Raw genomic sequence first — 23,775 nt, forward strand, 5'->3', positions numbered from 1 at the left:
TTTAAATTTACTCAAGCATTAAAAAATCAAACATTGAACAAAATATTCCTGTAATCGAAAATAAATTAAATTAAATTAAATTAAAATCCACATTAAATTTGAGATCAATTCGTAACGCATGGTGAACCGCACAAATTGCTTCGATAAGCAATGGGCAAAATCGTAATATCACATCCGCGATGCCGCGTGCGCGAAATCCACTCGGCACGTGCGAAGTCCACGTCACGCGTCGATTAAATTAACAAATAAACCCTTTACTATTTTATAATTTTCCAACAAGAGAAACATCCCCCCTGGCGGGTATTCCTCGTCGCTCTCTCTCTCTCTCTCTCTCTCTCTCTCTCTCTTCCGTTTCCGCCCTTCGCTTTCCCTTTTTCGGAGCTCCTCTCCTTCGTTGGTTAGGGTTAGGGTTAGGGTTTCGGGTGTGGTCTCTTCTCCGCTGAGAGGAGATGGTTCATCTGCCGAATCTCGGGAAGCTTCGGCCGGATTCTGAGCTCCTTCTAAAGGCGGCGGCGGCGGCGGCGGCGGCGGAGACGGAGAGGATGGGGGTGAAGGTGGAGATCGAGGATCCGTTGGATGAGGAGTATGGGCCGTTTGATAAGAGGTCAAAATTCGCCTCTCCCCAGCAGGTGCCCATCTATCCTTGTTTCTTTCTACGTTTTTTAACTTAATCTAGTGGTTGTTTCTATGATTCGATCTATCCCAATTATTCTATAGATCTCAGCTTCTTGTAATTAAGGTTTCAATTACGACTCCTTTATCAAAAACAATATCCCTTTTTAGTTAGTTTCTATTAGTTTTTTTAGATTTTTACGCCATTAGGTTTTTTATTTTTGGAATTGAGTTGAATTGGGAAAAGCGGAACAAGCTCTTCACCATATATGTATCTTATTTTTTTATTTTTTTCCTTTTGAACTGTTCAACAATTCCGCAATTGGTGCAGGTAGAAAACTATGATTTTGCCTTTTTTATGAAAATTTCTTGCTATGAATTATGAATAGTTTAAAAAAAGACGCCTTTTTCTGGGCGTTTTATGGTTAAAAGTTGTTTTTTCCCCTGTTACTAAGATGGTTTCTGCTGGAAATATTAGGGCAGCGAAAACTTACAAACTAGATAGCCAACGTATCCAGAAACTGGAATCAGATTGGAACAATTCCAAATAAATACAAAATTTCTACTTGGTTACTCCATTTCATAGAGTGGGGTTAATAATTTACTTCGTTTGAGTAGTCTTAGATGCTTGTTAATTGTTATTAACTCTTTCCCTTTGTTTTTTTGATCTATATCTTACAGGAATGGAGCCCTGGTGTTGCTGTGGTCTCTTCAGAGGCCATGCCTTACAATTTGCTTAATGAACCGAGCCCATTGGGGCTGCGGCTGAGAAAGAGCCCGTCTTTGGTGGATTTGATTCAGATGAGGCTTTCTCAAGCAAATGGTGAGCCTGAGAAAACAAAGGAATCTAGGCCCACCGGCGGTGGTTTGGCTTCTTCTGAAAAGTTGAAGGCCTCGAATTTTCCTGCTTCTCTTTTGAAGATTGGCGATTGGGAGGTACTGTTTCTGCAAGCCAAATGTTTTAAGGGTAAACACTATACATTACTGAGGAATATAAAAGATTAGATTGTTGGTGTGATTTCTTCAAGTATCAGTAATTAGCTCATTAATACAAATTGTCGTTAAGAGACATTGGGATAGGTTTCTAGAAAGTGGAACGGTAGGAACTTAAAACAATCATTAGTAATTGTTGTCCGCGGGAGCAAATTGGTATGTACGTTAATAGTTTATCTTTGTTATATCAAGTAGTTGTTGTGAATGTCCCGGTGCGATTTCAAAACTGACCGCGGGAGCAGATTGGTATGTACGTTAATAGTTTATCTTTGTTCTATCAAGTAGTTGTTGTGAATGTCCCGGTGCGATTTCAAAACTGACTTCTATTTCTGACAGCGTGTATCAAAATATGAGAATGATCTGGTAGCAAAATGCTATTTCGCGAAGCATAAACTTGTGTGGGAGGTTCTTGATGGTGGTTTGAAGAGCAAAATTGAGATACAATGGTCTGAGATCACTGCTCTGAAGGCAACTTGCCCGGAAAACGGACCTGGGACCTTGGATGTTGTGGTAAGCTATTCATATTTACCTTTGGTATTTGAATTTGTTGATGCATTATTTCCCTTTCTGATGTCGTCTTGTTTGTTTCGATTAGTTGGCTAAGCAACCGCTCTTCTTTAGAGAAACCAACCCCCAGCCTCGGAAGCATACTTTGTGGCAGTCAACATCAGACTTTACTGGCGGGCAAGCAAGTATACACAGGTTTGTCTGTTCTCTTTACCAGCAAGAAATTTGAAATTTCTCTTCTGTTAAATATATAAAAATGACGCCTTGCATCACAGTTTAAAGATTACCATTTTTATTTAGATCTTGTGGAATGTGTTGTGCATGATCCGATCGATTTATACTTATATCTGCTCTTCCTAATGAAGTGGTCGTCGGTAATTTACATTTTCTAATGGCTTCTTTCTTTCAGGAGGCATTTTCTGCAGTGCCCCCAAGGTCTGCTAAACAAGCATTTTGAGAAGCTGATTCAATGTGACCCGCGCTTATGCTTACTGAGTCGCCAACCAGATTTTATATTGGAGAACCCTTACTTTGAACTGAAGAGCTCTGTTGGTGAAGACCCAGTAGAGTTGAAGTTCCATCATTCTGACAGTATGAACGAGGGCCATCCTTTGCAAATTCAACAAGTCCAGGAGATGAAACCCAGCATTGTGGCTCAAACTCATTCACCAATCTCAGGTACTCTCAGATACTATATTAACAAGCTCGTAATTGTTACACTATGATACTGATGGTACTCTGAAATTATCTTATTTTTGAGGATATTTTTCAAAAGAATTTAATGGAAAGTGACACTCAGGGGGAGAAAAAGAAGAGGAAACCGTACATGTTGTAGCTGTTCTATTATTAGTCAAATCCTCCCATTAATTTCAAATGGTTTTTCAAATTTATGTTTCCAAATATCTTTCTCTTTAAATTTAGTGGAATAGTCAATTCATTTTAGAGGACATTCTAGAGGTTTCTTCCTTTGAGTTACACAATTGCTTGTTGGTAATTTGCACAAATTTCTAGAGCATTAATGCCATGGTTAGTATGTAGTTCTGAAATATATTGTGTTACTCGAAGCCTTCTCATCTTTTTATTGTGGTTTAGGATCTTGTAGACCTCGTATTGTCTCATGATATAACATTCAAAACACCTGAAGTTTTCATTTTTCTATGTTTGATTGCTTTGTAACTTGCTGACTGACAGATATTTGCCCACTGAACTAATTTCCTCTTTTGCCGTTGTTTCCTGTTGCAGTAACAGATTCTCAGGTAAGCGAAGAAAATGCTTCTGGTGAAACTGATGCGCCACAGAGTAGTGGGAGTCAGTTCAAAGTGCCTGGATTTTGGCCTTCGATGTCTATAAGTGAATTTATGAACCACTTAGAGCATCATATTTCGGGCCCGATAAATCTAGGGCATCAACCACTGCATGAAGATTTATTGAACAAAGAAAAGTTAGAACACTTAGCCCAATACCTTCTCAACGACTCGCAGAGCTCGCCCACTGCAGATGAAAAGTCCCTCATGTCGAGGGTCAACTCTTTTTGCTGCTTGATCCAGAAAGATCCTACCACAATTCAAAATTTGCAGATAGCTGCTGCTAATTCTGAAACAGCTGGTACAGATGGCAACTATGATGATAAAAGTGACAAAAAGCCGGTGCGTACTTTTGCTGCTTCTGATGGGGGGACTAATGGTGTTTCTGGGTTCAAGCAGCCGGGGAGTATCTCTCGGAAAGACTCAGTTGGAGAGCTTCTGATGCATCTACCTCGCATTGCTTCACTCCCTCAAATCTTGCACCGCTATGTTGCCGGAAAACCCCTATAAATATTGCAGTCCTCACTTTGCCCCTCTGAAAATTCAAAACCTACATTTCCCCCCTTAAACTACAAGACTTCGTCGCTTTGCTCCGTGGTCAATGGGGTATAATGTAGGTACTGAGATTTCGAGGGGTAATGTAAAAAAATATATCTCCTGTCGGGTTTCTTGCATTTTAGCCTTTTTGTTGTAAATTCTGTTTTAGATTTAGGATATCGTCGAAAAAGGCCTTTTTGGTTGCTTAATACCTTTGTGTTTTTGTATAGTAATGTAGGTCAGAGCTGGGCTTTGTGGGACCGAAATAGAGCGCAAGCTCATTGCATTATGTAGTGTCAGTTTAGAGCTTTGTTTTCTGTTTTAGCTGATGCTAAAATGGCATCTTCCAAAAGTTCTCATTTACATATGCAAATTGGAACGAACATAAATGGGTTTGAGTTGATGTTAGATGTTATAGTTTTTGGGTCCTATTTGAACTTGTTTTTAAATATTTTTGTATTGTGCTCCAAGGAGCAATAGGAAGGTGGTGTTTGGATGTTACAATATTTGGATTTTCTTTTTTCTTTTTTCTTTTTTCTTTTTTCTTTTTTCTTTTTTTGGGAGTGGAGAAAAAAAATTGGTGTTTTTGCTCCCTGTGAATAGAAGTTGACATAAAACTTTTCAGCTCTGAAATTAGAAGATAAAAGCTCCCACTCATGCTAGATGGAAGAGGGTCAAAGGAATTTTAATTTGCTGGCTCTTTTGTGGGCGCTTTAAAAAGCAACAACAGTTACTTTTAAACGTACAGACGAGACATTGGTGTGTTTGTTTTCTGCATCTCCTGTATGAAAGTCGCTCACCTCGTCGACTCTTGTCCGCGGCCATTTGAAACGATCGGCAAAATTGGAGATCAGTCATGAAAAATGATTGGAGCGGCGAAGTCGAAGATCCGACATGAAGACTGATTGGAGGTGTACGGGTTGGTTACGCATTGGCCCCGAGTTCGTGCCGTGCATGGCACGAGATTGCGAGATTACGCATACGGCTGAAGCTCACGATCTACCACCTCTTGCAACACTGAGGCTTCGTTTGGTTCGGGAATTAGTAGGAACTAGTTATTCCAGAGATAGGTACAAGTATGAGTTTTTGTAAGAATAAGAATATTTTTTTATTTGGATAAAAATGTGAGTATAAACTGAAACTAGAAAAATTGTGTTTGAATGGTTATTGAAAATAAGGGAAATAGTTGGTGGAGGATGTAGAGAGAAACAGTATAGAGTTATGTGGCTCAAGTGATTTTCGACAATCATGAGGCTGCACAGAATTTTACATCCATACCAATCATCTAATACTGCTGGAAATCGACATCATTGCCCATTTGGCTTCTAATAAGTATAGGTTTGCATAGATTTTTACATCTATACCATCCATCAAATACAAATGAAAACCATTATCATCGCCAAAATTAAGACCCCTCTCACCGAGCGTAAAAACTGTCTGATGTCAACCACAAAGCACAGCCACCACAGGGGGGCACAGAGCACAGCGCAACGAGAGAACACAGGTCACAGGGCTTCCCACAAATTCATTGAACAGAGAAAACACAGCACAGTTTGCATAGTAAAAAGCTAGTTTTTTGACCACATAGAAGCAATAATACATACGAACATGCATGAAGCTCAGGGAAGCACATCGAAGCACAGAGAATCACAAACAAGCACAGATAATGACAGAGAAGACGATAAATCACACAGGCAAGGATCATTCAGTGCAACATTTCACCGAGCTTACCTTGGGTCGAAGGAAGCATAAAGAAGAACATGGCGAAAGATTTTGCACAGACAAGAAGATCACTTGCAACTCAGAGCGGGGGATCGGGCATAGGCGGCACGGATTTCTCGCCCGAGGCGGCAGTTTTGCCCCAAAGCCAGCGGCGGCCCAAGCAACGAGGAGTAATTTTGGGAGAAGGCGCGGAGAAGAAGCCGACTACAAGACAATTTTACCTCGGATCTACGGTTCAGGATGACAAGAGACCCTCAGATCTAGGGTTCAGCTCAACCAACCCACCTCCTCAGATCGTGCAAGCCACGAGGCGGAACAAAGAAGGCAAAGAGGTTAAGTGGACCTCGGTTGAGAAAATGGTGGTTTCCGCAAATGGAGGAGAAGGCGAAGAGGAAAGAGACGAGGGGGCGCGAGGGCTTTCCTTCGATGCCCTCGGTACAAGATTAGGCGGCTGCGAGAAGTAACCCTCAAATCTAGGGTTCGGCTCGACCAACAATACTCCTCAGATTGTGCAAGCAATGAGGCGGAATGAAGAAGGCGAAGAGGTTTAGCGGACCCCGGTGGAGAAAATGGTGGTTTCCGAAGATGGGGGAGACGGGGAAGAGGAAGGAGACAGAGGGGGCGCGTGGAGGCTTTCCTTGGATGCCCTCGGTATAAGAGCGAGACAAGGGTTGGAACAGTTTGTTCCAATCCAGGATAACCCACTAACAGATGGGAACAACAGTTCCCACCTAGCCCTTTTCTTTGTTTGGGTACAAGATAGGGTATAAGGCCCTTATACCCCATCTTGTACCCAATCCAAACGAGGTGTGAGGAAACAAGCACGATCTAATCGTAAATGTAACTATATTTTGCTGGTAAAAACTAAGTCATTTGTTGTTAAAAATAAAAGTAATAACTTTGTCTTTTTGACATTTATTGCTTCAAAGAAAAAAAAACTTCTATAAATTTTCTTTTCCAGTATTTTTTTTATGGCTAATTTGCATAAAAAAATCACATATTTTAAGCTTTTGTAAAACTAGGCCGTCTTCTTTTGATATTACAAATTCAAACCAAATTTTCAAAAGACTGACCAAAATACGCTTATTTTTTCTCTCATTTTTTTTTTCTATGAAGAGAGAGGCGGAGGCGGAGCCGGAGCGGCCCGTCTCTTCTTTGCCCCCCGCGCACTCGCCCGCGTTCGCGCACCACCCGCCCTCCTTACCTTCGACCCCACCAAAGTTGCGCTCGCCGCCACCCTTTGGGACGTCTTTTCTCGCCTTCACCCCATGCGCCTTTGTCCGCGCTCGCTCACCCCCCGCCCTCCTCGCCTCCAACCTCGCCAAGGCTACGTCACAATCCTCTTTTTTTTTTCTCTCTCTAAACCTCCTCCGCGGCCCTTCGCGATGCACCGCCATCTCCATCTCCACTATAGTAGATTTTTCATCCACCAAATTCACTTCTGGGAACCCATCGCCGCCAACGCCGAAAGGGAAGCGCTTTTCGGCACCAAGAAGCTCATTGGCTAGAGGGAGCACGCGACCCACCGCCCTAACCCAAGGTTGGCGACAAGTGAGGTGGAGATAGATGAGAGCACAACGACGTCAGAGAAGAGGGCGGGGCGGTGGCGAGCGCGGTGTCCGAGTGGGCGGTGACGAGTGCGACCTCGGCGAGGTCGGGGGCGAGTATGACGGGGGGTGCACGGGAGCATTTCTGATCAAGCACTTTTGTTTGCTTAAAATAAAAAAAATTAATGAAAAATAAAAAACTAGAGAAGAAGAAAGAAGAAGAAATTGCACTGTTAAAATAAAGGTATACTGTTTTAGAAGAACGTCACACTATTATAAACGTAAGTTGCACTCTTTGATATATAAATTGTACCATTTAAGATTAAAGTTACATTCTTTAAACCAAAGTTACACTCTTTGAGAGGAGAAACAATATAACTATCTCCCAAAGAGTGTAACTTTTATAATATAACTATCTCCCAAATAGTGCAGCTTTTATTTAAAAGTATAATTTTTATCTTAAATGGTACTCTTTGGAAGGAGAAATAATATAATTATCTCTCAAAGAGTACAATTTTTATTTAAAGAGTGTAACTTTCATCTTAAATGGTGCAACTTATATATCAAAGAGTGCAACCTACATCTATAACAGTTCAACGTTCTTCTAAAATAGTGTAACTTTATCTTAACAGGGCAATTTTATCTTCTTTTTTCTTTTCTCTAGTTTTTCTTTCTTATTCTCTAGTTTTTTATTTTTATTTTTTTTATGGTTTTAAGCAAACAAAAGTATTTGATCAGAGATGCTCCCGTGCACCATGTACCCTCCTCGTCGAGGCCGCGCTGGCCGCTGCCCCACCCTCTTCTTCGGCGTCGTCGCGCTGTCCTCTCTCTCCACCTTGCTTGTTGCCAGCCTCGAATTGGCGCGGTGGGTCGCGTGCCCCCTTCATTGCCAGCGAGCTTTTTGGCGTCAAGGAGCGCTTTCTTTTTGTCGTCGTCGGGTAAGAACGACGAGTTCCCATAAGTCGGTTTGGTGGATGAAAAATCTGCTGCAGTGGAGATGGAGGGGGAGGTGGGTTGCGAAGGGTCGCAGAGGCAGTGGAGAAGGTTCGAAGAGAAAAAAAAAGGATTGTGGCACAGCCTCGATGGAATCAGAGGCGAGGAGGGCGGGAGGTGAGTCGGCACGGGTGAGGGCGCATAGGGCGAAGGCGAGGAAGGACGTCCCAAATGGTGGCGGTGAGTGCAATCTTAATGGGGTCGGAGGCGAGGAGGATGGGTGGGCGGTGAGTGCAATCTTAATAGGGTCGGAGGCGAGGAGGATGGGTGGGCGGTGAGTGCAATCTTAATAGGGTCGGAGGCGAGGAGGATGGGTGGGCGGTGAGTGCAATCTTAATAGGGTCGGAGGCGAGGAGGATGGGTGGTGCACTCTCGCAGGTGAGGGTGTAGGGGGTAGAGGGGACGCAGGTGAGGGCTGCCTCTGCCTGTGTCTCTATCTTCGTAGAGGAAAAAAAAAAAACGAGAAAAAAAGAGAAAGAAAGGAATAAAGGCATTTTAATCAATTTTCTACTAATTCGATCCAAATTTGCAAAATTAAAAAATACGATTTAATTTTACAAAGCTCAAAATATATAAATTTTTTATGCAAAACGGCCCCTTTAAAAGGCTAATATTAATAACACATAGAGGTTTCGAACTTACAATCGGTGACATCAGATCCAAAACAATCACCACCGCGATGCGGAGCCAAATAACTTCTTTTCCACGCTCCCCTCAAATTTTGTAGAGCGCACGCCACTTTTCTGGGTTTAATCAAAACCCTAGCCCCTCCCTCCTCCTCCCTCACGGCGCGCGCGAGAACCCCCTCCCAAGGAGATCGACCGAGCGCCATGGACGACCTCGACCTCGACCTCGACCTCGACCTTGACGGCGCCTCCCACCGCCCCGCAGCCTCCTCCTCCCGCTTCCGCCCCAAGCTCAAGGGCAAGGCCCCCAAGCAAGAGCCCTCCGACCCCCCGAACCCTCCTCCTCCTCCTCCTCAGGCTCCCACGGCGAAACCCGACCCCGAAATCCCCCTCTCCGCCGCGCCCGCCGCTCCCCCAGCGGCGGAGAGCACCAGCGCCGCGATGGACCTGGACGTCGGCGGCGGCGGCGACGACGACGGAGAGGATTCGGTAGTGCGGGAGATTGAGGTATTCCTCACCCGGGGACCCCTCAACGATGACGCTAGGGTAATGACCTCGCCTCTTTGTCCTTTTTATGCTTTCTTGGAAATTATTATGTATAATGTGTTCTTTCCTGTACATTGTCACAATATTCTCCAGTTTTTTTTATAAATTTCGGGAATAGGTCGCGAAATTTTCATTGTCCAAATATACCAAAAGTTATTCGCTAATATTAATCTATTGATATTGACTGAAAGAACAAAAACATAGAAAAAGAATAGCCAACCTTGTTTTAAACCTTATTTAATACCACATAAATGTTCATCACGTTTTTTTTAACTGTTGTTTCTTTAAAGTTGATAAATATGCAATGATTGCTATATAAGAAATTTGTGCTTTTGTATATTTTCAGCACCATATATTGATATTCATATATTTATATTTTATTAATGAACTACGACATTTTTTTTCTTTATAATTCTCTATATTTTATGCTGAATTCTAAAGTTTTTTAAACCCTACTGAATTTAAACTTGAATGCTGTGCTTGTAACTATGCTCTCAAGAACTGATTAGTTTGAAAGAAAATTGTAATACTGGGAAGCCAACTATTCCTATCTGAGAACTAAATTGTCAGGATGAGTGTCGCATTGTTGTCATTTGTTGTATTTTCTAGCATGTTCTTGTCAGAAAAGGGTTGGAAGAATAAATGATTTTGAAAAATGCATATCTGTAGGTAATAGTTTACAGATTGAAAAGCAGTGATTTAGTTTGTGTGAGTCTACTAGTTTTTGAACCAACTGAATATCACAGTGTGACTATTTATGACTATAGACGAATATATGAGGGTTATGAACTGGAATTTGTTTATTGGATGAAACATATTATAGCTGAACTGTATCATTAATTCACTAGCGATGTCTCTCTACTAACAGATTACTCTCTCTTGCAGCTCTACGTCATGCAGTATCCGCTTAGGCCATCTTGGCGTCCATATGAATTGGATGAAAGATGTGTAGAGGTATATCTTCTTCTAAGTATGCACTGTTTTATCAATGGATTGCAACAGGCAGTTTGTCTATCTTCCCCTTTTTAGTATTTTGTGGTGGGGAGGGAGGAGGGGCTCTGTGGATTGGTTTGGATGTGCTTCTTTTTCTTGAAGTGGAAGTGCTTCTTGCTTTGCACTTTTGTTTTATTTAATACATTTCTTTTTCAGGTGCGGGTGCAACCTAAAGAACCGAAAATTGAAGTTGACTTGAGTATTGACGAAAACAGTGAAAACTATGATCGAGAGGTGCCTGAACATTTGAGAATAAAAAAGCAGGTATATGTTTATGCTCTTTGGTTTTTTGGGTTATTCTATAGCGTGTCAACCTTGCTCACGTCCTTCTATATTCTTCACTACTTTTGTACTACACTCTTTTGCATTATTGGAGTCATACTTTGTTAATGATTCTTTGCTGCTGCACTGTTTATGTCGCATCATGAGACCTTTGTTACATGCCATTTGTTGCAAGTTATATTTGCTGTTCCTTTATTTGTTGGACCTGGGTATACTTTGGCCAGTGCAAATGAATGGTCGTTGCAGGGCGGATATTTTATTTTATAACTAATCTAGATCCTTGTGTGGAGTACACTAAACATATTTATTGCAAAGAGAACAATGTATTTGGTGCCAGAAAGGAAAGATAAGTATACCTAGTGTTGGAAAGTAAGGAGGAGGAACACCTCAAAAGATCAAACTGTATCTATTCAAAACATTTTTTTGTATTCGAGAGATTATTTACTCTGTCATGATATTCCTTTGAATAACTTATACTTGCTACTTAATGTGAATCTTTTCTTTAATCTCATGTTTTCCTTCATTTTTGCCTTTTTAGACGCTATCATCATCGACTGTACCTCAAGTAACAAGCTATGCCATTGGGCTGAGAAAAAGTAACCAAGTAAGCTTTATGACTGACTTATTAACCTTTTTTAATACTTTCTCAAAGGCAAATTTCCAGTAATTATATGTACTCTGTTGATTACTGCTTGGAGCTCTTTTTATCGTTAAAGATTTATGTTGTTAGGATTTGAATTTTGGAGCTTTTCTTTTTTAATTATTTTGGAGGTGTCTTTCTTCAAAAAAGAACATATTGGATGATTGACCAGAATTGAAATCACATCCAAGCGTATGGATTTTTGGGTTTCTTTTTTGGATACAAATGTAAATGTTGCTCTATGCCCCAGTTGTGGAAGTTATATCTTTCTAGTTGGATGTTTCAAAGCTTACGTGGGAGAATTTTGGTTTATCTTGCAGATTTTCTTGAACTCAATCGATGCTATAGTGCAACTTCGGCCATCAATGGTGCATTTAGATGCTGAGCCACAAAAGAGAAAGCACGGCACTCAGAACATAGAGGTGAGGATAAGGTGGCTGAACTGATAAAGTCATTTATAGCTCTGTTATGCTGTCAATATTTTGAGCACTGCGTAAACTTGTTACCTTGATGTAGAAGATGCCAAATTTCCATATTCAATTGTACCGACATCATTTTGGATTCTAATCATTACATGGACATATCCCTGTGACGACTTTCTGTCTTTGCTATTGAGTAAATATATTTTATTGGTTTTTGGTAACCTTGCTTTCATTTAAAGTTTCAAGTGTTGTGGCACATACTTGTGCCAACCAATGGTGGGACCGTATGGCACGACACGATGCTGTGCTGATATTCAGTGCACACTCCCAGCGCTGCTGACAGAGGGCCTTGTGTTGACATAGTCTATCACATGATTTTTATTTGTTTTGGTAACATTTTATTCTATTTTTTTTAAGTTTTTTTATTTATTATTTTCTAGTCTATCAGTGTTTTGAAGAAATTTATTTAAGTAAATACAAAATGTATTCAATTCAGGGTTAAAATTTGAAGAAAACCACATTTCCCTAAAATTACCTCTTTATTTTACAGAAATCTTAAACAACTGCAGTCATGATACTTGCCTGGATAATACTACAAGATATTATGTATGAAAAATTTCATTAATATAATAAATTATTTCTGATTTGTTGGAAACCAGGGGTTACGAATCTGCAACTATTATGCAAATTAATCTTCCGTCCCATCAAATTTCAAATGCATGAAGAGAGGACTATGTATGGAAAGCCATTTTAAACCTGTTGGTTGAAAATTTTGCCTAAAAGAAGATTTTGACAGTGTGGCCCTTGGTATGGGGATTGTGCTAATACATTGCTATCACGGCACGGCACCGCACCGCACGGCATGATCCGTGCTGACTGATGCACAAACCATTGCTTTCAATTTTATTTAATTTATATTCTTTGCTATGATCAAGGACGAAAGCTTGTCTATAGTAAGTGGATGTGACAGTGTAGCAACAGACCTTTTAATAAATTACAATTTGATAAAACTGGAATAAGGTAGTAGGCTTTAATAACAATTTGATGTTTAGTTTGATTCTACCATAATTTTCCATTTACAGCAGCAGCATTGATATAGAAAGTGATGTGCATAAACAATGTAGTTGCTGGTTGTAAGATTTTTGGGTCCAACAATAGTTTGATATTGTTATATCCTTTACATGCATTGTGTTTTTTCCTTTTGACAGGGGAAAATGGTATCGGAGAATTCAAATGAAAAAGTGGAAGATACTGAGGTTTGAATGGCTAGACCATCAATCTACTAAAACATAGTTCCTTTGTTGTTTAAAATTTATTAACTACTTTACTCTTGCATAGACTTTGTTTTAAATTTAAATTTAAATTTTATATGTTTTGGACTTTTTTTTTATTTGTCATGATATTGTGTTCATGAAAAATTGAAAGTCTGCATTCTCAAGGCAGAATTCTTTCTTCATGGTTAGTCACTGAAGGCACGCTTGGTTTTCTTTGTTAAAGGAAAAAGAAAGTATGCTACCTAAAAGTATGTCCACAATTTCAATCAAATCATTCTTTTGCTTTGCTTCTATAGAAAACTTATTATGACTAGTATTCTAGTAAATCGGTGGAAGCAAAACAGATCTTTTCTGTATCTTGTAAATGGATTCTTAGTAAGCCTTAGGATGAGATTCAGTTGGTCCGTTTTTTATCTCATGGATCTTTTAAGGATTTTTGAGGGATTTTTGTACTTTAACCTGACCTTATGTAAATTCACTATTGCTATCTTGTTCAGCAAGAATAGAGAATGGAAAATTATCTAGCTTCTCCCAACTTGCTATGTCTTTACTCTCGTTCATGTGATTGAATGTGCAGGGGCCATTAGAGACTACTTGATGTCTTGAAGGAATTTAGATGTTCACTTATACTTAAATAATTGAGTGCTCCTTATTGGTTTTAATTCTTTTCTTCATTTACAGGTTTGGATTTCCCTTGACTACCAGAGAGTGGGTAGCATTTCTTCTGAGTCGTACCTCCAAAAGATGGCTGCAAGTGAGAATAGGCCTATAGAATTTTCAATGAAGCAGTACGTTTCTAGCTACATATTGGACATATCATCAGCATATGTAGAAAATCTTTGTTTTAAGTACAAAATCTCATTATGAAATGCTCAGTTAGGCTCCTTTCTAAATCTGAATATTTTTTTTACTTGTTGAATTAGGCAAACATAGTTAATTGTTGCTTTATCCTATTATGTTTGAAGTTCTGTTGATTGTTAGTGCCTGGATCATTGCAAATTTCTTTTTCATTTTCATGTGGACAACCCATTGCCTGTTCCTTTTTCTTTGAGTACCAATCACAACTGCCAAATTTTACTTTAATGTTTAAGTATAATGATCACCTTATCACAAGAATATATGTGAATTATACTACTGAAGAAGTTATTCATAGATGCTGAAATTATCGTGAAGTCATAATTTTTTAACTTTGGTGTAAATTGGTGGTTGGTACCCGAGACCCAAGTTCGAATCCTAGTTGATTCACATTTCTAGCTAAGTTTATTTCTAAATGAAATAAAACGAAGCGGGTAGCGTGCTACACTGTTACCTATCTCTCTCGAAAAAAAAAAGAATTGTCATGCTTCATGGTTCAGAATATTGGTTGGCAAGGTGAAAACATAAGGCATATGTAAATTAGTTTTGCTAAATTATGCTATGGTTCATGAGCAAGATTTCAAGAAAATATGGGAAAAGAAATGATTGCATGTGAGATAAGTTTAACGTAGCACCTCTCTATCTTTTAGGGCATTGGATATGAACATATTCTGCATGAGTTCAGATGGCACAGTAGTAAGGAAAGGAAAGACCAAAATTGACATTTGAGGGGAGTAATAAGAAAGGACATCATAAATCAATCTTGGTTTAAGAAAGAATGTGGCTCAAAACAGGAGCTGGATGAAGGAATATGTCCACATAGCTATTGTCTAGTTGTCGGTATAAAAGTTCTTTCTTTCTTTTCTTTTTTTAAAAGTTTTCTTCTTATAACAAGTCACTTGATCGAATGAAACTTCATATGCTCATCTTTTGCTTTCTCCATTCGATTTTCAATTAAATTGTTTCTACTGTTTCTCTTTTCTTATAGATCTGACTATGTCACCTCATTGTGCCCTATGACATCAAGTGACAGCAAGAAAGCTTCAAGGCCCCCTTTGAGGTATAAGTTGGTTTGCATCACTTTTCCTTTATCTGGAAGTCTTATTTCATACTTCTGGTCATGTAGTTGAACAGCATATGGAGTTACAACTGGTTAGATTAATTTTGTAATGGACGTTTTAGCTTATTATCTTCTATGATGTCCATGTAGAACCTTTATTATTTTGCTTGCTCTGCCATTTGTGTCTCAATTGATCTCTTGATAGATTTGCCGCAATTACTATTTTGTGTGGGTTGTACATTCTAGAATGTTAGTTCTTTGTTGTAGTGTTTTTTTCTTTTCTTTTCTCACATTAGCTTTTTGATTCTTTTATTCGTAACTTAATAATTTTCTTCCTAACATACTAAGAGGTCGAGATGTGTCTGTCCTTTGCTCTCAAGCGACTTTCGCTTTCTTGAATTGTCGAGCAGAATCAAGTGTTTTTGGTAATTAGTTTTATCTCTGTTTTATCATTTTTGTAGGTGAGTATATATAAGTTCTTATACAAGTTCTATATCATCAGATGTATTAAAGAATGTTAGTGACAGCAAAAAATGAACAGTTCGAGAAAATTAATAGAGTTTAGGTTTTGTGTGGGCAAGTAATAAAACTTTGTAGCTGATTAACCACTTTCAATTAGTAGAGAAGTCAAACAGGCCATTCTGGGAAGATTCTGTGAAACTCATACATGTGCAGCTCTTAGGCCAAAAAGGACTAAAGTTCCGAAGTGGAAGCATTGGTGAGTGATAGGCTTTTAAGCATTTTGCAGGTTATGATAATGATTTAAGTTGGTATTTTTTACAGTATGTCCCTGTCCTGTTAAAAGGAAGTAGTTGCTTTCTCAGGTAGCCATGGCAAATAACAAGAATTGTTCATATTGGAGCATAAAACTGTATTGTGTTTTGTGTAACCTGTTGCCTGCTAATCTATTGTGTTAGGACTTAGGATATCAGTTGTATACTTGTATTTTGCATTTTTGGAGCACTTTCTCGGATTCTTGCTTATGGGAAGGATGTTTGTATAATACATAATTCTTTCTGGAGGTAGGATTTTTATTTTTTTAGGTTGAGAGAAAATACTACTTATTTGAGTTTGTAATATTGCTGCTGATTGAAATGCTAGTTTTATAGTCTGCATTTTCCTCTTTTTTTACATGGATGATCTATTCTAACTTTATGGGTTTAAGGATAGTTTGGGTTTTGACAATTGCCGCCTTCTTCCGTATTGTTGCAAATGTACTCTTAGAAATAATATTGTTGAACAATTAAACTACCAGTATTTCTCATTGTAGATGCTTTAGATGCCTCTGAGATTTCGCACTATAGTTTGTTTTGTCTGAATAAGTGAGGGTGTTTTTTTTTTGCAATTAAACTACCAGTATTTCTCATCGTAGATGCTTTAGATGCCTTGGAGATTTCCCACTATAGTTTGTTTTGTCTGAATAAGTGAGGATGTTTTTTTTTTTTTTGGTTTGTGTGTGCATTACTCTATCTTTCATCTACCATCTGCTAAGGTATTCTAGAGAAATAATATTGATATCTTTCCCATCTTTTCAATATGTTATTTAGCATCATATATATTGAGGTACCCAAAAATTTTTCATTCCCTTTGCTTCGGTAATACCATGTATTTATGGCGTCTGGTGCAGGGAGTTCTTGGCACTTTCTTTGGAAGAACGGCTCAGAAAATGGCTTATTGAGGTTGGTTATGGTGTTTATGTTATCTAGCACTATCTTTGTTGTATGTTTTTTTTTTCATTATTAAACACATACAGATGTTCAAATCGGGCTTTTCAGTATACTACAAGTAACCCTCAGTAAGTTCTTATTTTAAATTCCGTTGAGAGTAGAGAATTGTATCTTCAAACTTGTAGGGCTTTTCTGTCTACCTCTCCAGAAATCAAGCACTTTCACATATACTGCCTGGAATTTAGGATGCTCAGTTTTTACATGTGTACCGTAGTTTTTACTTGTTTTTTGGCGCTGTTTTCCTTTATTCTATTTACAAGATATTTATGACTCTTCATGTCTCTTTTTGTAGCTATGTTCACACTATGATTCGATCCTGCAGAAAAATCATTAGTCTCATCCTGCACCTTTCTAATTTCATATTTAGGTTTCCCAAGTTAACCGGTTTGACGCTCTCATGCATCTTGCTCCAACCAACTCAATTCGTGAAGTTTTAGAGTTGCTTCAGCGTCACGCATATTTGGTGCGCGGGTTATGGGTTTGCAAAAGCTCCTTGCTATATAACGGTGCCGAAGTTGATGCTAGAGATTACATACTTTATCTTTTTACCAAGAATCAGTCTGTTCAACCAGTTCAGTTGAAGCAATTAAGAGTAAAAAGGGAGTCTATTGCAAGTATAATGACACCCTTGGCTATTCAAAGATTGGATTTCAAGGACTGGAAATTCAAAGAGCCTGTGGATTCATCCTTTTCAAAGCGATATCCTGAAATTGTCAAGGAACAAGAAAATGCTTGGTCTATTCGTGTGAAGAATATTTCGGATTCTTTAGAACTACATAAAGTTCCTACACATTTTACCTTGAAAACAAAGAGTTCTCCAAACCCAAATGTCTCCAAGAGTTTAACTTCAAGTAAAGTTGAACCTATCTCAAGTAGAGATGGCATTGCAAGGCCAGGGGGCAACACCATGTCAGCTGAAACTAAAAAGTTTCTTCATGAAGCTTTGGAAAAACTTTTCAGTGACCGGCAAGTTCGCAGGTAATGCATGAAATAACTCCTGTTGATATACTCTTTTCTATTAATTACATTTTGAATGTTTATTCCACCATGGTGCTCGTGCTACCCTTGGTGCTTACATCTGATATTCAACCGATGGCAAGTACATCTATTATGGTTTAGAAAATTAATGCAGTAAAGTTTTCAGATTAATTGATGATTTGCTTTTCTTGTCCATGGTCCGTTGGTTATTTGTTTCATTACATTTTGTTTGGCATGCAGTATTTGGGTTGTTTTTGAAATTTCGAATTTTTGTTTCTTCATGCTGGCCTGTAGGATTTGCTAAAGAAAGAACTCCAAATATCAGTCCAAATGGAGACTTGGCATTGTGTAGTTATCTGTCAACACAAAAGCTTTGAAAGAGAAAGAATGTTAGCTAGTAAAATAGTTTCTTTGGAATTCCATTTCCTGGATTCACACTCAGAGTGATCCGTGTTCCCTACAGCAATCATTAGTTCCCTTGTGCCGTACGACACAGCATTGCATTGTTTGCATACTTTAAGAAGGCCTTTTACTGGTGCAAAATTGGCTGAATATCCTGGTTCTTGACCTGCATTGTACAACTTGCTAGCTTAGTGTAACAATCCTACCCCCTAGCAATAATAACTGTTGGGCCCAAACCACCAGCCCAAAATACTTAAGCCAAGTTATTATATATACTGTTCAAATCCAGACCACACACATATAGATCAGAATTACCAGGCGATGTGAGATTCTAAAGGTATCTTCTACAGATTTAAGAGGTGGCTCCTACCAAACTCGTTGGTGTAGCACTTTGTCCCGCATAGACCTTAGCTCTCGTACTTCCGGCTGGCATTCGGCTTTGATACCACAATTTCTATCATGCCCCAAATCAGAGGCATAATAGATGCCGCATACTTACTAATTTAGTAAATATGCAAGGCTACATAACCAGACAGAAAACAGGCAAAATGACGATTACAAAATTTTTCACTAAATCCAAGAATCAAAAGATGAGAGTGACAATTGAATTTCAACTAGAATCAAATGAATTCTCACATATATAGAACTAGAGTTTAATAAAACCAGAGTTTACTACGAAACGCAAACAAAAATTTGGTCTAACAGATACCATAAATAACAAAATGTGGGTACGAAGAAATAACGAAACAAAAGCGGACAAACAAATGGTCGTTTATGAAGTCCAAAAAAAAATTCACATCTAAACAAACTAAATTCAAACAGTAACTACATCTAACATTCATTCGGTCCTAACCCCGCCCGATAATCAGTCTCGGTATCTGGGTAAGTAACCATACACCGCATTAGTCAGATTAAGCATACAAATAAATATATACAAAAATTAATTTAAGTGACTGGTCTTTAATTTGCCAAATTTCAGAAATAGAGATATTCAGAATTTAAAATTCAGATCAAATAGGAACTATAAATTAATAAAGCATTTTCTCTTTTAGCAAATAAACGAAATGAAAATTAAGTCTCCCGTAACTAACTATATTATGTGATTTGTTGGCGATATCTAGAGGCACCATAGGCGCAAAATTGAATAGAGGCACCCGAAGGTGCATGTACAGAATAAAGACGCTCGAAAGCGCAAATACAGAACATAGGTGCGAATAGGTGCAGACATCCGAAGGCGCAATACAGAAACAAAGCTAGCTTCTATAACAGAATACATATCGACATGACCAATATTAGCATAGCAGAATATCAAGAGATATTATAATTTAAAACACTTATCCAGTCACTAATTTACAGAATAAATTATCAAATTTCAAAATTTTTTTACTAAAAGAACCTTTCAATTACAGTTGAAACTCAGTTTACAAAAATGTTTAATATACACTTAACCCTTAATTTTAAAATCTACAAAATAAAGATTGTCGTACAATCAGAATATTTTTCTAAATTATTTTTGCGAAAACTTACAGGTGTCCAACCACTTACCTTAAAGTAGCTTCAAAACTAAGAAGCTATCTAGTCGAAAATGCAAAGGGAATCGATCACCAAAGCGTAAAATAGAGAATTATGATTCTCTATAAGCTATTAAATATAAAATTACAAAGAGAACATAAGTATTTTGACAGAAAAACTTGTACAAAAATTTAAATTCGGATAGGCTCACATAGGTTGATGAGGTTGGTTACAAATGCATGCAAATAGGTTGAGACGGAGCACAAAGGAGATTTAGAATAATAAACTCAACGAAACTCAACTATTAATCAAGAAGATGAAGGATTTTAAGGATTAAGTTATTAAAAGAAGTAAGATAACATGAATGAAATTTTAATTAATAAATGAAGGTCTTAGTGTTCAAAAAGAGGATTTTTCACATGTAGAAATATAATATTACAATCTATAATAAGATTGGATCGAAATTAGAAACAAAAACGAAACTCCCCTCTCTTAGGCATTTTATCGAACATATAGAGGGCATTCCAAAAAGTAGGTAGAATATGCATAATTTATATAACTGAATCACATGGAGAATACGGGATAAAAATTAATAATACGCACAATCTTAATGGTGGTCTATTGTTGCCTAGAGGTGAATGGAGTTATTGACTTAGTGTTGACATGAACTTGGGGAATCGATGAACTTGGGGAATGACGTCATAAATCATGGTTGGTTCTTAGTGTTCACATGAACTTGGGGAATGACGTCATGAATCATGGTTGGTTCTTAGTGTTGACATTAATGGTTCATTGCATCTCAGAAGCGGAGATAGGCTAATGCTTGACGCCTTGAACCTTATCTTATATTGTGCTTCCTAACCTTCTGTCCTTCCTATTCTAACTTTTATTTGGAACAACATATTAGAATGGAAAATGATGTGGGGTTATGAAATTTTTAGTTATTAATACCTGTGGTTCGGTTCTGCTTTTCCAATATATGAACTATTAGTTATCCCCAAATTTGTTGAAAGTCCTCTACATGTTTGTTGCAGTCTAAACTCTATTGTCCGCGACTTGCGAGAATTTGCAAAGCGCCGATCTGCTCTCCCTAAGGACAAAAGTCGAAACCTCATTAATGCTGCAACAAGTGGTGCCTCCGCCCCTTCAGCTGAGCTTCACTCGGTTGTTACTGAAGTTGCTGTTCAAATGCATGGTGTGTATATCATGAAGTCTTCAGAGAAAAAGTCATTGAGGTTAGTTGAAGCACTTCATTAATTATGTAGTAGAATGTATATGAGCTACACAATCCCTTTTACTCATTTATCGGTTGTTCCTGTACAGAAATGTATTCCTTGTGCTTTTTCGTGATAAAGGACCTGAACTGAGAAAGGAGGATATCCTTCAACAAGCTTCGCGTGTTCTCAGTAGAAAGGTCACTGAGAAAGAGTATAGTCAGGTCTGTAGGAAGTTTCACTAATTTCCGTGATGAAAATTATGCCTAATTGTGGAATGGTTGCTCTAAACTATACATCTATATTCTATGTGTTATGAAGTAGTCAACTTAATGTGAACGTGTGTGACAAACTTACATGGCTAAGAATATATGTGCAAAACTGCCTAGGATTTCTCTAAAGGATTTTTTTTTTTTTTTTTTTTTCACTCTCTACTTGGCATAAATTGCTGAAACCTCTTGATTTATGCCATAAAGATAGTAATTGTGAAGGCTAGTTTGTCCTATAGATTTGAGACTAACATCAATCAGTGATGCAACACATATGGACCAAACAAATATGTCATTATTTTATGTTGTTATGAATTTTGTAGCCATTCTGATGCTCATTATGCCTTTTCCTTAAAAGTCAATGTAAATTTAATGTCCCATAGTCCGCTTTATTGATCTGTTTTGTTTGCCAATTGTGCGGTTGCTCCATCCTATGAAATCAGATTCCTTGTTCCCACTCTTTAATCCAAAGTCATGTCTACAACTATGAATTTTCTCAATTATTAATGTTTTCTCTTTTTTTTTTTAAATTTGCTTTATTCTTACAGATATAGGTTCAATCTGTAAATATATTTATAATTGGTGCCTGCAGGTTGTAGATGACATTTGCGATGAAACGGAAAATGGGTTTTTGGTGCTCAAAAGTGGTGATTAGAACCATGGCACTGTTATCACTCACAACTTTGTACTGCTGTAAATTCCCAAGGTAATTTGGTTTCGAATCATTAAGAAAATGCTTATGTTTATCTCCACCATACATTTTCTCAAGGCAGTCTTTTCATAATAGCATATAGTTCAATTGAGGCAGATACTGTTAATCTTACTGATAATGAGACCAGATCAGTAAGAGATTGTACTATATGCCATTTAAGTCTTGTGCCTGATACTGTTTAAATTGAGTATTTTATACTCTAGAACAGTCTGAATTGAGTATTCAATATGTTTTCATCCCTATTTGTGATTTAGCATATTGTAGGGGTGAAAACGTTTATACTATCTGAATGAATCTGAACCAATTCAGTTGGTGCTGCATTTGGATGCCAAAATTGGCTTACAGTCATATTCAGATTCGAATTCGGTTACAACGATAAAGAGTTTTTGGGATTCAAATTCGAATTTAGTTTTTCTTTGATTACGAATTTAGATTCAGATACTGATTTGGAAATCTGCATTAGCTTTATTTTTAATTTATAGGCTCAGCACTCAACATAAGAAAATAAATAAAGGCTCTGATCTTGGTTTTTGGTCTTTAAAATAATGACTCTAATCAATCAAGAAAGCTAGTCATGTTTGGAACTTGTTAAACGAGACTATCTAAAAATCTTAAATATATGTATTTTGACTTAATGCCCTAATTTCTTATTGTAGGTTTATAAAAACTTGAAATTTCGATTTGTATCCATATTCATCCTAAATCCAAATTGTATTCGAATTCGTTTTGATGAAAGATATATATAAAATTCAGTATTCATTTAATATCTGTATTTGAATTCATATCAACATGATTTTGTCGAATATATAATTGTATGACCCTTTTGTTAAGGATGAGCGTTAAAGAGGATTGATATATTTATATGCTCCTTTTTCTATTTTTTTTCTTGTGGAAGTAATCAATATGCTTTTTTAGAATTTGCGAGTTTTCTCATTTTGTCCATTGCCTCTCTTTGCAGTGTTCTTCGAGATCCTAATAGCGCAAGAGATTAGTACATAATTCTTCCTTTGGGAAAAATCGGCGCTTTTTGTTTTTGGGAGGAAGGATTACAGTATATTTTCAGTTTCCAGATTTTCAATTTCTGGAAAATATGAAATGGTGAAGAGTCCTAACCACGGATTAGTGGTACTTATGCAATTGTATAAAGGAAGATGCGGTGTTCCGAATTTTGTCGAAGTTGCACTAATTTTACTTTGCAAGTATTTGAATTTGAAGCGATATGAAGTGGTATCTTATTTTTATCAGAGCAGTGTTTTTCATATGCTTTTGCTGTTGTTTGATTGCTTGATTTTTACTGTATAATCCCTGCAATTTTTGGGTAACTTAACTAAAAGCATCAATCGCCCCGTTTGGGTCTGGACATGATCATTTGCTCATCATCTAAATTTCAACAATTCTAAATCATATTTCAACGTCAACAGGAGTTGGGCAAATGATTTTCTTTTGGTTTTTATTCTTTTTTTTTGGTTGCCAATAGAGTATGAGAGTAAACTCCAAATTACCCTCCATTTTAACTTTGCCTCTTTTGTGGTTTACCTGTGGTGGAGTGTGTTTTTGACTTCGTCATTTCGTCATTCAAAGAATTGTACTCAACTGGATGGTTAGGTGTTTTTTTTTTTTTTTTTAACTTTGTTATTTTATGTTTTTTTGAAAAATTTTAACTTGTCATCCTATTTGATATAAAATTTTTTAGTAAAATAAAAATTAAATCATATGGAAAAATATAAATTTTTAAATCATGGAATGCAAAGGTAAAAAATGTGTGAAATCTTAAGGGGCAATTTTAAGTTGACCCAAAGTACAATGTATACGTTAGTTTGAAGATCTTGACTAATTCCCTCAAACATTAAGTTTAATTTACCATATATTTTGGTTAATATTTTTAATTAATATAAATTATGCGACAACTAATTCCGTTATCATATTTTTAAACAATATTTGACAGGTGAGCCGGAAATTAAAGTTAACAGCTAATTCAACTTTCTTTCTCTTTTTTTTTTTGTAGAGAGAGGTAGAACGCGGCTTTGTTTATTTCATTTAGAAATAAA

The 23,775-nt window shown here is 37.5% G+C and overlaps 2 protein-coding genes across 5 annotated transcripts; both read left to right on the forward strand.

The window, feature by feature from the left end:
• On the forward strand, nucleotides 292-4,457 carry LOC109720502. Its single transcript, XM_020247663.1, has 6 exons — nucleotides 292-629; nucleotides 1,294-1,548; nucleotides 1,942-2,115; nucleotides 2,201-2,307; nucleotides 2,522-2,790; nucleotides 3,355-4,457. The coding sequence occupies exons 1-6, from the start codon at nucleotides 450-452 to the stop codon at nucleotides 3,924-3,926; spliced, it is 1,557 nt and encodes a 518-aa protein (XP_020103252.1). The 5' UTR covers nucleotides 292-449; the 3' UTR covers nucleotides 3,927-4,457.
• LOC109720458 (DNA-directed RNA polymerase III subunit RPC5) lies at nucleotides 8,887-22,988 on the forward strand. Of its 4 annotated transcripts, none has more exons than XM_020247589.1 (15): nucleotides 8,895-9,387; nucleotides 10,273-10,341; nucleotides 10,537-10,644; nucleotides 11,201-11,266; nucleotides 11,623-11,724; nucleotides 12,933-12,980; nucleotides 13,680-13,786; nucleotides 14,842-14,913; nucleotides 15,533-15,631; nucleotides 16,541-16,592; nucleotides 17,008-17,618; nucleotides 20,567-20,767; nucleotides 20,856-20,970; nucleotides 21,608-21,721; nucleotides 22,686-22,988. In XM_020247589.1, exons 1-14 carry the CDS (start codon nucleotides 9,046-9,048, stop codon nucleotides 21,668-21,670), a joined length of 2,055 nt encoding a protein of 684 aa, XP_020103178.1. In that variant the 5' UTR covers nucleotides 8,895-9,045; the 3' UTR covers nucleotides 21,671-21,721; nucleotides 22,686-22,988. The 4 variants fall into 4 exon arrangements, with proteins under 4 accessions (XP_020103181.1, XP_020103178.1, XP_020103179.1 ...); XM_020247590.1 differs by having other exon boundaries at nucleotides 15,536-15,631; XM_020247591.1 differs by lacking the exon at nucleotides 15,533-15,631 and having other exon boundaries at nucleotides 8,897-9,387.

This window comes from Ananas comosus, linkage group 14 (genome assembly GCF_001540865.1).
Source record: "Ananas comosus cultivar F153 linkage group 14, ASM154086v1, whole genome shotgun sequence".
Classification (NCBI taxonomy): domain Eukaryota; kingdom Viridiplantae; phylum Streptophyta; class Magnoliopsida; order Poales; family Bromeliaceae; genus Ananas; species Ananas comosus.

Bases quoted from the DNA above. Each gene is read 5' to 3' on its own strand.
- LOC109720502 (XM_020247663.1), top strand. From the start codon at position 450: ATGGTTCATCTGCCGAATCTCGGGAAGCTTCGGCCGGATTCTGAGCTC. The intron at 1,549-1,941 runs GTACTGTTTCTG...TATTTCTGACAG, and splicing joins TGAAGATTGGCGATTGGGAG to CGTGTATCAAAATATGAGAA. The intron at 2,308-2,521 runs GTTTGTCTGTTC...TCTTTCTTTCAG, and splicing joins GGGCAAGCAAGTATACACAG to GAGGCATTTTCTGCAGTGCC.
- LOC109720458 (XM_020247589.1), top strand. From the start codon at position 9,046: ATGGACGACCTCGACCTCGACCTCGACCTCGACCTTGACGGCGCCTCC. The intron at 12,981-13,679 runs GTTTGAATGGCT...CTTCATTTACAG, and splicing joins AAAAAGTGGAAGATACTGAG to GTTTGGATTTCCCTTGACTA. The intron at 14,914-15,532 runs GTATAAGTTGGT...ACTTTCAATTAG, and splicing joins GCTTCAAGGCCCCCTTTGAG to TAGAGAAGTCAAACAGGCCA.